Source organism: Sander vitreus, chromosome 9 (assembly GCF_031162955.1).
Source record: "Sander vitreus isolate 19-12246 chromosome 9, sanVit1, whole genome shotgun sequence".
Taxonomy (NCBI): domain Eukaryota; kingdom Metazoa; phylum Chordata; class Actinopteri; order Perciformes; family Percidae; genus Sander; species Sander vitreus.
This window is the reverse complement of record NC_135863.1, coordinates 31,848,518-31,863,350: the sequence shown is the minus strand read 5'-3', so window position 1 is coordinate 31,863,350 and position 14,833 is coordinate 31,848,518. Positions and strand designations below refer to the sequence as shown.

General features: G+C 40.4%; 1 protein-coding gene across 16 annotated transcripts in view; it reads right to left on the bottom strand.

Moving 5' to 3' along the window:
* fryl (furry homolog, like) overlaps positions 1-14,833 on the bottom strand; it is a 56,664-nt gene that overhangs the window by 40,379 nt on the left and 1,452 nt on the right. For 11 of the 16 annotated variants that reach the window (XM_078259733.1, XM_078259736.1, XM_078259737.1 and 8 more), the window contains exons 2-6: positions 13,536-13,601; positions 2,451-2,659; positions 1,955-2,008; positions 633-772; positions 416-512 (exon numbers count right to left, since the gene is read on the bottom strand). In XM_078259733.1, the coding sequence (XP_078115859.1) occupies positions 416-512; positions 633-772; positions 1,955-2,008; positions 2,451-2,659; positions 13,536-13,601 (566 nt within the window). Of the gene's footprint in view, positions 1-415; positions 513-632; positions 773-1,954; positions 2,009-2,450; positions 2,660-9,319; positions 9,939-13,535; positions 13,602-14,833 lie in introns of those variants that run through there. The other 5 variants (XM_078259746.1, XM_078259747.1, XM_078259741.1 and 2 more) reach the window with 3 other exon arrangements.

Below are 14,833 nucleotides of genomic sequence, written 5' to 3'. Positions count from 1 at the left end.
CAAGAGAGACAATTAAAAACCCTCTCATCAGTGGTGAATGCTGCACTGGCAGTTAAGGATATCTAAACATCTGAATGATCGGTAGCAATAAAAGGTGAAAAAAGTGATTTCAACAAATGCATAAATTATTCTATTTGAAATGAAATCAGAAATAAAAAAAATAAAAACCGTTAATAACAAAAAAGAAGAAATCAAACGTAGTGAAAAACCATGCACCTGTTTAGCAAGTGGGAAGGTAAACTGTGCCAATGCTGTTTGACTGAGTAGCCTACTCTTTATGACTTTATTGGTAAGATAATGTCAATATTAAGTCAAACTTGTGTATGTAGTCAACTGACCCCAGCAACCCAACTGGCAATAACTTTTTATAGGCAGTTTAAATCAGTATACAAAAGCAGAGTGTTAGGTAGCTCACCTGTTTTAGAACTTCCACTGAAACTAAACAAAAAATGAAATCTATGGCTAAGTCCCTCCGTTCCAGAAGGTAATCTTTATCCCGGTGCTGTTCATCTCTAAAAAGCAGGACACAAGGAGGTTTTGAGCAAAGTACATCTTAAAACTGACAAACATTATTATAAATGGAGGAAGAAGAAGACCGGCAAGTACACAGGAAACGAAGATGAGCAGCTCACCCTTTGGACTTAGTACTAGAGCGAGGCCTGTACTCATAAGACTCGTCTTCAGTGCCACTCTGCCGCCGGTACCAGTCAAACAGTGTGCGCAGTAGGGAGGGCAAACAGTGTTCTGCTATTGAGCTCATAGAGCTTATTAACTGGAAAACAACAACAACATACAAACGTTAGATTTGACTCAATATTACTAATAAACCTGGTATCCACCACATTTTGGGCATTTTTAATTGCGCAAATTAAATACTTAGGCCTGTGAAATATGCTAATAAAAGATTAAATCACGTGCAGAATTGTCCCACAATGGTTAAAAGTGGATATTCAATAACCGAGTAGGGCTAGTATAGACCAGAAGCTTTCTAAACTAGTGGGTGACATACAGCATGTAGCTATTGATTCCAATTGTTATGTGATGTTCAACTTTATTTGACCCCGAAGGGCAATTGGTTTTGCAGCATAGAGTGTGAGATAAAGCAAGCGTGAATTAACACAGACTCAACTGTTGGGATGACATGTTGAACACATCAAAGGGCTGCTACTGAGCAGCTCCACAATACATTGCATCAACGACGATGTAAGATTGTGCCTTTGAACCTAGCACTGCATTTACAGGCTTGACAAATCCAATGTTAGAGATTATCTCTAATGATCTGTTTGTTGCTGTATAGTAACAGCGGTATTCTTGTGAGAAAGCAAAAAATCCTATTACTAACGAGTAAATACAGAAAACACAAAAACAACACTTTAGACACTCAATTTCAAAATTCAGATTACAGTGAATAGTTTTAGACAATAAATAAAACATGAGACGAGGTGGTCAGTTTGCATAAACTACTTTAGTGTATGTGTGTGCTTAAGGGCCAGTGCTGCATGATGAGGGAGGTGGATGATGGATGCTAGGCAGGAGAGTTATGCAAAGGCTCCCTCTGCCCTTATGGTGCTGGGCAGATACACTCCAGCACCCAATGCTGATTTACTGCTGAGGATGACACAGCAATTCTACACTCTCACTTTTGCACTCTCTATACCTATTTTCTCTCCCTCACTCACAATGGGGACCACTGGATCTATAGCACCATATCCTCGTTGGCTTTGTGTTGTGCTGAACAAAGCATTCTGCAGCAGGCAGGCCTATTGTATAGAGTTCTGCACCAGCTACAGATGAGGGACAGACAAGCCACTCAGTGGGTGGAGCTGGGGATTCAAATATTGCACACACATACAGAAGGTAGGAGAGGTCTGTTGTTGGTCCTGGGGAATGAGAATGTCACATTCACACACCCACATGTTTTTTACCCTCAGGTCATTACTATGGCTGTACTGACCTGGTCAAATTGTGCATCTTCCCCTCTCTGAAGGGATCGGGACAGAGGTTTCTCCTGTTAGAGGGGTGAGAGAAAGAGATTAAAAATAAGTGTGTTACTAACCCAGCAGAGTTGATACAGGTTGCTGTCAATCAAGCAGCCAGCCTGGTGATGAGTAAGAAAGTGTGAGAGAACACTAACGTTTTACTGTGAATTGGAGTGAGGGGAAAACTGAGCCGAATTAAAGGAATGAATGGAGGAACAGGCCAGTTAATCCAGTCTGTTAATCACAAACTATTTTATCATTAATGTAGATCATAAAGAATATGTGCTTCTTCTGCCATTTCACTCACACATCTTTCAGTCTTTCCTGAAGTGGCTAAAGGTATGGCAGTTAGTTGCAAAAGAAAGGAGGACACCTCAGCAGTGTGTTTCACATTACATTACATACTTATTATGTCATGTATTGAATTTCATTTCCTGTGCTGCTTGTCACGGTTTCACCCCGTGGACTCACCAGTGGCTCAGCCATCACCATCTCGATCTTCTTCTCAGCCAGCACAGCAAACTCAGCAAATAGACTCTTGATGACAAACTCTCCGGGCTTGAGCTCGGGGTCAATAGTGATGCTCGACATGTCGGCAACGTTGTGCTTCTCCCAAGAGAGGGGAGTCACCGAGGAGGGGGCACGGCGTCTACTCACGCTGCTGCTGACTGGTGCAGAAGCTGCAGAGAGGGCAGAGGCTAAAGGTTAGGAAATCATACAGTGGGAGTCAGGGCAGCAGGGTCAAACTAAGAACAATACTCTTGTAAAGTATGCAATGTCATGCACTAGTTCTAATCCAAACAGGAGCACAGACATTTCCTAAAAAGGCAAATTGACTGAATTGATATGAGAGAGAGAGCAAGCGAGAGCGAAATATTCCAGTGCTGACTAGAGTAAACATACAACTTCCATTTGATTCCAAGCCTCTAATTATAAACTAATCTTCTAAATTCATATAGCCCATAATAGGCTTAAATGACCTTAAACACACATAAGGATAATCATAACTCCTACTAGAGCTATGTCATTAATTATTAAAATCAATTATAATAACCTTAATATTTGTGTTTATGTCTAACTGAGAATGTAGAAACGGACTAAATAGACAGGGTGTTGCGATTGTGATATTCCTATTACATTTATATGTCATATTAGCGTAGACACACACAAGACGAAGTACTAAGCAGAACATTATCAGATCAGTGGGTTTGGGTGCCTGCAATCTTAACAAAACGTCAACCAATGTTTATTATGGCCAACCTATTCAGGATTTTTCATGTTTTTGTTCCTTTTACCACAAAAAAAATTGTTTTGATGCAAATAGAAATAAATCACATGAAATCATATGATGTGCAATTCCAGTTAAATGTAATCCCATCAGCACTTTCAACTTGTGCATGATTCACCATAAAGCAGAATGAGGGGTGGGTGCAGTCTAAAGCAGTGTCCTCAATTATGATCCTAGTGGCCTGAGGGTAGAAGCTCCTCCTGAGCCTCTCAGTGCTGGCCTGGTGTATCCACTACCTTATACCCGACCTCAACAGGGAGAAAAGGCTTTTACACAGGTGGTTTGGATCTTACATGATTTTCCTAGCCTTTATCTTGCAACACCTGGTGTTTAAGGCAGCGTAAGGCACCACCTATTGTATTTTTGAGCTTAACGAATCACTCTTTGTAGGGTCTTGCGGTCCTCTTCGGTGCGGTTTCCGTACCAGGCAGTGGTGTTCCCCGTCAGGACGCTCTCATGCAGGAGTAGAAATTCCTCAGTATTTGAGGGGATACCCTGAATTTCCTCAGGCATCCGAGGTGAAACAGTCTCTGCCTTGCCTTTCTCACCACTGAGTCAGGAAGCTGTCCACCCTCGCCACACTGGGGTGCTCCGCTGTTTAGGATGAAGGTGGAAGAGGTGTATCCGCTCACCCTCACCACCTGGGGTCTGACTATTAGGAAGTCAAGGATCCACATGCACAGTGAGGTGTTTAATCCCAGGTCCTTGAGCTTTGTGACAAGACTGGTGGGAACTATGGTGTTCAACGTTGAACTGTGGTTAGAGAGGATTACATGAATCCTAGGTAAAATGTCAACTCTGGCCAGTGTTAACAAATTGCGTTGTTACTACAGCATAGTAGCAGGCATTTCTGGGATTTATCACACTACCATCATATAGAGCCAATTGGATCACATCCTGTACTGCCGTATATTAGAGGGGAAAAAGTGCCGGAATGGTTGGTAAACATTTTTACAGCACCTTTAAAAAAGTATATTAAAAAAGTCGATGAATTATACAGTTAAGCAAGAAAGAAGGCCAAGTGCTTAGTGGTGAGGAAAGTAAACTGTAAAAGTGAATGTCCACAGAGCTCCTTTAGCAGTATTTTGACTGGCTTCCTAAAAAACATTCATCTAGGGTCACAAAGAGAACCCAGAGCTCTGGACATTTGCATGTGGCACAGATCATTTGGTCATCCTATTCAAATAGTATAAGCAAATCTGAAGGATGTTGGAGTTTAGGGAGATGGCAGAGAAGTAGAGCCCACAGTCCCATATGGATGTAATGTTCAGGTGTCTACATACAGTATACGTTTGGGCGGTTTGGCCAAGTAGGGTGAATACTAAATCCAGTCCTTATGTACAACATCATACAGACAGAAATAATAACTTTAAATGCAATGAAGTTTATTACACTTAATTCACTCACAACTGTTAAATCATCTGGGGTTTTTAATAGAAAAAGAGTAAGGTAAGTGCACATGCACAAACAATAAATTACCTTAAAAGGCACTAAAGTACCAGCTCCGTATGAGTTGCTATTTACCAATAAAATGAAATGCATGAAAACTGCATTATCACCATGAAATGCTTGTCTAAGTACATGCTTAGACAGCCAACAACAGCTTCATAACCTTTAATAGTGCTTTTGGGATTTATGCTACAGCTGGGACACAACTTCCAGTCCAGTCCACAATGGTTCCAGTCCAGCCAAGTTGACTGCCAATAGTAAACTGACCCTTTACCTCGTTCCCTCCCAGGAAAAGCCTTGTTCTGTTTCTTCCTGGTTGTCACAGAAACACTCATCATGCCTTCCTAATAGTCTGAATACCATTGAGGAGCAAAAGTGCAGGGAAATGAATACGTTTATCAGCTAAGGAAGCTTTTCTGTAAGACAAAATTATGCAAATGATGCTCAAAATGGGACATACTAGTACTGTATGTACACTGATCAAAAAGCTAAGCCTCACTCACTAGAAAAGATACCATCTTATTTTCAGACTACTCCGATTCGCCATACTCTGGTACACAAACTGTCAGAGATAAGGATTCAGTTGTAGGTGTCAATATTATATTAGAGCAAGATAAATAACAGGGTCATTCAAAAATGTATTTGTTATTATAAATGCACAAACCTACCTGGGCTGCAACAAGCAATTCTTATTCATAATCAAGCATTACTGCCGTTAAATTGCTAATGCAAATGGGTAAAAACAAACTTACCACCACTTGTACTACTTTTAATTAATAAAATAAGTATAGAATTTAGAAAAATAGAATCTAAAGCAATTTAAATACTACAATATTCCCCATCAAAAACTAAGACCATGACCAAAGTATGCCTTAGAGTAGACCACCATTTGTTCCAACATTTAAACAAAAATGACCCTTCCTCCCCTACCCCACTACCTCCCTAAAAACAAATAATTACAATAACATGGAAACATTCTAAAGCTGTAAAACTGTTATGATTAATTAAATCATAAATGAATAATCATGCTGTTGTGTGTGTGTGTGTGTGTGTGTGTGTGTGTAGGGTCAGCATGGTAGCAAGTGTTAGCTGTGTTGTGGTTGTGTTGTCCAGCAGCACAGAGAGCCTTTCAAGCATTTCCCTCTTTGTTTACTGTGCTGCACCAACACCCCCAATGATGTCACATAGCCAGCTCCTAATATCCAATCAGTGCAGGGTGCTCTACCCCCTCCATCCTTCTTTTCTCTCCAACCCTGGGCCAACTAGATTGTTGACTGGTTCACACAAATGAATACCCCAACACTGTACTTCCAGTTAACAAAACAAGAAAAAAAAACAAGGCATCGTTTTCTGGCCCAAGTCTCTGCATTTGCCCTCCCTCGCTCTCTCTTTCTCCCAAAGACATGCCAGTCATTTGTGGCATGCCAAACTATGAATCTCTTTCAAAGCTGACCCAAGTTAACTTCTCACTGTTTTAAGCCAGGAAATGTACTGGCTGATACTCTGGTGACTCACTTATAAACCTATGAACATGTTCCTATTCCTATTCAAATCTTAATGCAAAAACTTGGTTCTAGAGATTCTCAAGGCTGTGCCCTAAACTGAGAAACAAATGAGCTTTTACTGGTTTTGATTAAGCAATTGTTCAGAGTTGTTCTTCCTCATTATATATATTCATCAAGTCCTCTGCCAAAATACAGTTTATCTCTGTTCTTAGCCTGAAACATTCGAGATCTGCTGCCCTAAAGAACAATGGTATCTAAGAGATTCAGAACAACCTAAAAGATGGACAGTACTGAAAAACAGTTCCTATAGAAAGAACTGACAAGCTGCTACTGTGGTATAAGAAAATGTTTAAGTTTTGTTATGAGAGGCATATAAGCCCCACTGTGCCCGAGTTTCATGGCTGTGCTTAAGAAATGGAGCACCCCGCAGGATTACACAACTATTTCAACAGTGACTCCACCTTGTCAGTTAAAATAAAACCCTCCCAAACGCCTGCTCACTTCCCCTGTCAGGACAACCAGAAACAACAGCACAAGACACACATATTGTTGTAATACAGGGAAGTGAGTGTGTCTATTTTATTTTAAAAGAGAGACAAAGGAGGCACTGCCAATGTTTACATGGTGTGGCAGTGCCAATTCTGCTAATGTGTCTCAACCTGCTCAGTCTCAATGAGTTACTACTACTTTACTCTTCTCCAATATGACTTTCAAATAAGAAAGAATCCAAAAACTACAGGGCAAAACTGTACAGTGTATCAGTACAACACAGGGATAGATGAAGAAACCAATATGCATGCTCCATAATGAATAAAAAAAAAGATTTAACAATAAAGGTTCAAACTATGACCTCACCACATGTATTATTGCTGAAAATAACTTAGGACAAGTTAAACAACAATGTGAAACACTCAACATTTTCTGTATTCATCACATAGAGGCGCAAGCATCACAAAGAGAGACAAGATGGATGGAAGTTAAAGCAGGACAGCTTAGAGAGGGTTTTCTGAAATTAGGCCCTCTTTGTTTGAGATGCCCAATGAAAAACGGGCAACCAGCACAGGATAGGGGAGAGATGGGTGAGGGAGGCCAGTAATCAGAAAGAGGGACAAATGAAAGAAAGACGTTTATGGATGACAGATGGGATGTTTTAATGCTTTCTTTTGAGCTGCTGTAACACAGGAATTTCCCTAGTGTGGGATTAATAAAGTCTATCTTAACAGCAAATTGTGTAATGTTATGTGCAGACCCTTTTTCCAATGGTAGGGATCAGATGTTTTACAGTGCAAACATTTTTAAAACTTACATTCACACCTATGGGCAATTAAGAGGTTCTAACTTGCATGACCTGCATTATTTGGACTGTGTGAGGAAACCAGAGTGCCTGGAGCAAACTGATGCAGAGACAGGGAGAACATGCAAACTCTTAACAGAAAAGCTCCAGACCAGAGACCTGATAACTGGTTGGATTAAAATCTGTATGCCATAACAAATCTGTCATTTTATAATATATGCCATTGTATTGCCCAACCCTCCCTCATGAAATTGGAGCAGGGACCTATTCATTTGGCTTTATTAATAGTAAAAATGACAGCTTTTGTTGCGTATGAAAAACATTAAAGCTAAGCACGTTGCACCGGTTCTCTAAGAACTGATTACCTGATATTTGTAAAATCTACATGTATATAAATGAATAAATGGCTTAGGAACAAACTAAATCTCTGATTGTTCCCATTTCCATTTCTCTTTACTTCCTTAATCCATTTATCATTCTTAGTGGTTATCATGCTGCACATATCTAGAACAAACTTGTATGGCACGTTCCCAACCGCTATCAGAATGTGTGTGTTGTGCGTGTGATTGTATGCGAAAGCTGATGTGAAGCTCTAATCACAATCTATAATAGAAAATAAGTCTTAAACCTGTGATCAGTCTGACTTGTACTCTGACAACCTTTCCCTTGCTTGGCCCTAGACTTGATGAAGCTATTTTAATATCGCTGGATATTCAATAATATTAGTAATGTTGAAAGTAAATGTTAGCAGGATCAGTATTGGATTTTTCTATGATTTTTGTATAAATGTAATGTAGTATGTTGATATGTCAGGTATTTAATTAGCAAAATAAGCAGTTTCTCAATTGATTTTCCAGAAAATGTACTGTATTTTTATATATCTCTCTATCTATCTATCTATATCTATCTATCTCTCAACATAAAATGATATACACTGTGATAGAGGATTCCATTCCCATTGGCCATGTCATGACAATGAAAGGAACCAATCCCCAATTTGACTATATCGGAAATATGTCAGGGAAAAGTGTGGAATTTTGATCTGCACAAGAAACAGGGTTATGTCTATGTGTGAGTAATAATGCAAATAAAACTGAAGTGATGAATCAGCAGCAGCAGCTGGGCAATTCAAACTGGTGTTTGCCATCCACCGTTGTCCATCACTACATTTCAATGAGAATGAGGAGGCAGCGCCTTTTTGATTTCTGATGTAATATGGGTTGTATGGGAAGCTAATAATAGGAGGGAACCAGAAGACGGATCAATAGTAGGGAAACATTAGCTGCCCCAGAGGGAAGGGAGAAAAGGGTTATAAAAGTAAGAGGAGAAAAAGAGGGATGAAGATTGTGTGGAGAGCTACAAAGGGAGACTACAGGGAGATTTGGATGTTAAAAAAAAGTTGACAAAGATGGAAAGAGTAAGGGAAATTTGGGAGAGAGTAACAGAGAGAGTACTTCAAGTCTACCTATGTTCTGTATCAGCAGATGCCCATCAATAGAAACATTATCTATGAGACAACCAGGAGCCAGTAGAACGATGATGAGCAGGGGGAGGAGGGTAGCCTTCTGAAGGTGGAGGTTAATTGCTGCCACCTGCATACACATCAAATAAGCCTGGCTAAACACAATCAGTCATCCTGACAACTCCATAAATAACTGCGTTTCTTCTACAGGAAAGAGATAGGAAATCTTAAAAAGGAAATCTCAAAGCATAGATTGGATTGCAAGCAAGCATGTACAATGCTGCACAGGTCTGCTGGCTGTGTGGTATGTAAACATGTGTGCAAGCTTGGCAAGGTACTCACAGCTGCTACTCCAAGACTTGAGCAGAGATTTGATGCTGATCTCAAAGAAGACCGAATCCTGCAGGCTCAGCATGGCGGCTCTCAAAAGTTAGGCTTCACCAGAAGGCACAAACTCTACACGACTCCTGTCATTTTCATTTCACAAAACCCAAACATTCCACTCATCCTGAAAGAGGGAAGAGACCCAAAAAGTGCCTGGCTGGTTACAAAAGTATTCCACCCCAGTGCATGCTGCCCATTTGCCAATCCACAGAGTCCCTCATCCCCATTTCAGCACAGAAAAATCCAGAGAGGCGAAGGACAAAACTGCGTGAGAACTTTTGCTCCAGATAAGGCAGAAACAGAACAGCACGCAACAGAAGTCTTAACAATGCACGGCAATATTTCCTCTCTTCTGTTCCTGTGTATGTGTGTGTGCCAGTCCTAGCCCACTAGAACTGTCAGCCACCCTCTGCCTCCCCCAAAAAGCGCTCTCTCTCTCTCTCTCTCTCTGTCTCTCCATTCGCTCATGAGCAGCCCCTCCTCTTCCCAGGCTAGCTCTTGTTCTATTACTGATGCCTGCTCTTGTCTCTCTGAGTGAGAGCGAGCTTGTTTCAACAGCAAACAGAGTGTGGGGGTGGGTGATGTCATCAAAATGCTGCGAGTGTTCCCTGGCTGTGGCTCAGCAATGCATACGCATTTCAGAGCTGCTACTGTGCTGCCTCTCCACTGGCCTATCAAAACGACACTTCCTGTAAGCTCCACAGCAATACTGATGCGTCATCCCTGACTGCAGTAGGAGGCAAAGGAAAGAATGGGAGGATGGAAGAGAGAAAGAAAAAAGGGAGGATGAACTGAACATGAGAGGTGCATACACGACAACTAGTAGTCATACTTCTATTCAGATCTCTGCCCTAACATAATGTAAATATTATGTGCCTCAATTGTGTGGCATATCATCATACCATCTTCAAAGCTCTAGCTGCAAAGAATACTGTATGAGGTATGTTGAGATACTTGACCAGACCATGAGACATGGGTAGCTGACATTGTGTTACTAGTACTATGAGGCGGTTTTGAATCTCAGATCATAGCATGATAGTGATCACAGCTGATCTATTTGTTAAAGTAGCCGTTCACACCCAGTGGAGTCATAGGCATTACATCATTGCTCTGTCCAAAAGCACACACACACACGCACACACACACACACACACACACACACACAAAACAGATCCACAAGACATCAATCAATTGGTAGTCAGGCGCTGGATTAAGTTTGTTAACAAAATATTCTGAGGGGAACAGCACTGGGAAGGCTGCAAAAAACAAATGCTCTTTGTCTTCTCTTAGTTTAGTCTTCATTTCTCTCTCGCCCTCTGTCACATGTCCTCCACTACACAAGTTATGCAAAATGAGGCAGAGCTCATTGCAAACAAATAACACAAGCAGATGCTTTGTCAAGCCCTTGCTGATGCTACCCTGATGCAGGCTTCCACTGTGAAACCTATAATAAACAAGCACAGATTCCCATTGCACATTTGAAACAATTACATATCGCTTTATTTCACTTGATAACATCTTGGAAGTTTTGTTACATGTAGTCTGTAAATCATGAAGAGATCTTTTAATGTTACAGTTTCTTGGTGATCAACAAAAGTCTAGTTTTTTTATTTTTTTTTTATTTAACATTTTAGTTCAAATTTGGCCTATATCAAAGGACACGTTTGTAATTTTGGGAAATATGCCTATTATTTTGTATGAGTTCAATTTGAAGGTCAATATCACCTTTAAGTCCAAAAGTGAGTGAGTGTATTTCCCAAAAAGGTCTAAGTATTCCTTTGCTAAACCACATGGTTGACACCAGAACCAAATGTTTGGAACTCCTTTGCACATTTTTATTTCATCGCCATTTTGTAATTTTTTTCTTTTCTATCAAACAGTATTTTGGAATCAACCTACTAGTACTCATACGCTGTTTTCCTCCATGATTCAGCAGCTACCTTCATTTTATTGTTGGTTACCCAACAAGAGTGCTGCAGTTCATGACAAAGCAGCTGGATAGTTAAATACAGCTTTAAGTGTGGGTCAGGTTTAGTTATTTTCAATGTAATTTACGGAGGTATCCCCTATTCCAGGTCTTGAGTCTCACGGAGTACCCTGCAAACTTGAAGACTGAAGACCTTAAGCTCAAGCTCCGGGGCAGTAGGAGGAAGGCAGAAGTATTTGGCAGAAGCCTAATGTGTACACAGTGTTCAAAAACAGAATTTGAGTTCATATTGTCACCCTTATCAGCAAACCAGTTCACATATAAACATACAGAGACCTCTGCAGGCACGGTTTTCTGTAAACCAGCTTTATTGTTTAAGGAATGCAGAAGAATAACTGACATCATCATCTCTCTGGGAACATTACGGCTAAGAGCTACTGTCTTACAGAGCTGACGTAAGTTGAGGACTTCAAATAAACAACATTATAACTGACTTCCTGGAAAGAAGAGCTCACTGATTGAATAATCTTAACCAAATGCACCACCAAGGCATGTTATAGTAGCTCCATTCACAAACTGGGAGTAGTGGTTGACAGCTAGCCATCCTGACTGCAGACAGTATAGGGGAGCTGTTCCTCCCAGGAGCCCACAGGGTGGAGGATGCATTTCCTGTCCTGGCCTCTCTGAAGGGCAGTGGTGGGAAAAATAATCGATAGGAGCTGTAATTCAATCCCTGACCTCCCCATTGGTGCCTGGGCTGCAGAGGACACGCCATAAGGATCCATCGCAGCAGTCTGGGTATGCAGCACAACTCTGCAACGTGCACAGCTCCTCACTTCCTTAAGAACCAGCTATTTCATACTCCCTCGTAATAATTATAAAGACACAAACTGCACAACTTCTTTACACACTTCCACAGTATAATGCTCTGTAATCGTATGAATTTGAATAATCCAAAACATCTTTATAAATAACTCCTTGCACAGACAGACACATTCACACCCAATGACACAACCTTTCTCCTCTGCTCAAGCTGAGAATGAACACACTCATTTCGCTTCTCTTTTTCTATTTATTTGCCTAGCAAGTCAAGAGAGGCAACTAATTTAAACAAAGAGTCATTCATTCTTCGGTCAGAAGCAGGTAAGCTCTATGGAATGATGAATTAAAATGTATCTTAATACAAGTACAAAAAGGTCAGCTAGTTAATCATAGCAATGCTTCAAATTAGCCGTCTTCAAGTTGTTCACTATGGAGGAGCATTTATTGGGAAGCGGGATGGAGAAAGAGCACCAACAATGATTCACGGCATTTGTCTTCCCAGCTATGACACCATATTCCCACTAAGTGCCTGTCTGCACTGAGCTGCACCATTATGGGGATTGTTTTACTATAGTTGGCTAATAACTATTTAAGAAACCCGATGAATATCTGGATTATGAATCTGGATACACACCCTATGGACTGTTCAGACTTTCAATTAGGGCTGGGTGATAGGGAGAAAATCAGATATCACAATATTCTTGACCAAATACCTCAATATCGATATTGCGGCGATATTCTAGGGTTAACTATTGTTGCTTTAACAAAATGTCTTCACACTCATATTTTAGATAAATCATCAGTAATGTGGACATAATGTCTAAGCGGGCAAATAATAGAACAGCTAGAACAATCTGGTAAGTTCAGAAAAGTACATCACTTTACTGTAATGCAGCCTTTAAAACCAGTAAAAGACAACACTTATGCCATATCATGATATTACGATATACAAAATCTAAGACAATATCTAGTCTCATATCACAATATCGATATAATGCCCAGCCCTACTTTCAATACAGTACAAGTACAACCCATCAGTGCACACTCATGTTCAGTCACATGCTCCTAACACTCCCAAATCACAATCAGGAAACCTGCTGCACCCATTAATTAAATACTGTCCCAATCAAGCCCTTTCTCAAAAACTCAGCTGTATATCGGGCCACTGGGTGATGTCACTGTGTGCGGAGAAAGACAAATGACAAAATGAAAAGAGCACCACCTTAAAAGCCAACTCACGCTATGCCAGTTCTGCAACAAGGGAGTGGCACTCGGATTTAGACACAGGGAAAATGATCCTGCCTCGGATTTAAACACAGGGCAAATGATCCTGAGGTATGAATACACCAGAATACCATCTCTTTAGATCTCTCCTTACCTCAACTACTGTAGTAATCACATCACTTCATTTATTACATAACTCACCATCGTGACCCCTGCCACCACGAGCATGATGAAAAAAGGAGAATTGTCTAATATGACGGATGTTTCCTAGTTGGAAAAAAAAGAAAGGAAAGATTTGAAAACAAATTGCCCAATCCAGTCTGTAGAAATGACATCTCACTGTCTTTTAATATGAATATCAACATTTCACAAGCAGCCTGAGCTGAACACAAACGCATTTACAACAGTTACCGGAGTTAATATAACTATTTTCACAGCTCACCAAACCAAAGTGTGGACAAAAACTTAGCCATCTTTGTTACTGTGGGTTAGTTTAGCTAGTCTGTTATTAGAGGATAGGTGATTAGAGCAGAAGGGAGAGTTCAGTTATGCTTTAGCCATGAGCAAACAGGGAGCAAGCGTGCTCTGACAGGTAGCCCTGCAAAAAAGCTATACTGAGGAACTGACGACAATTCATCACCCCAGTGCTGAGGCAAACTGCACGCACACATAATTTGTATGTGTACACACGTCTACTAAACCTTTAACTACTGTATCCATAGACACAATAGTAGACTTACTTCAGAGGATTAACATTGTCAGCACAACTCATACCCAAGAAAATGATGCCGGCTTCACACTGGCTTCGTGGCGTTTCTGTTGCGTGGCGGCTGTGTGGATTTTTCCATGTCTTTGCACATCAGAAACGTGTCTGACGCGCTGCTGCTGCTGCTAGCCTTGTCTGTACACATGTATGTTTCCCATTGATAAAATGCACTCAAGCAGTAGTATACTTCATGTTAAACATAAATATATACTTTTTTTTGATTACAGCAAAGACAACGTCGGCAGTATTGACAGCAGAATACGCTACAGAATATTTTGTTCTGTATTGACAAGTGGAATATTTGAAAATTGATAATTGTTTATAATTATTTTTTGAAATTACATTTATATCTGCATTTATGTCAAAAACTAGAGACTTTCAAACATCAAAATGTCATTTATTAATATGTATTTGTGTCAAAATTACATATACACATCTTTTTGTATTCTATTTTGCCTGGAAACTCTTCCAACCTTAACTCTCAAACTTTGCTACAAACTCCATACTGTAGTAGGCAGGTGCCAATACTTCAGATGATCTGAAGATACTGAGATCTTAATTATATTTTGTAGGGCTGAGACGATTCGTCGACATAATTGATTACGTAATCATCATCGTTATTTGCGGCGACACAAATAATTTGTGTTGACGCGTCGAAATCTAAAATAACCGGCTGCCTCCAGCAACAGCGCAAGTATGGATTCCTCACAAGTTCAACAACATCCTCGCACAC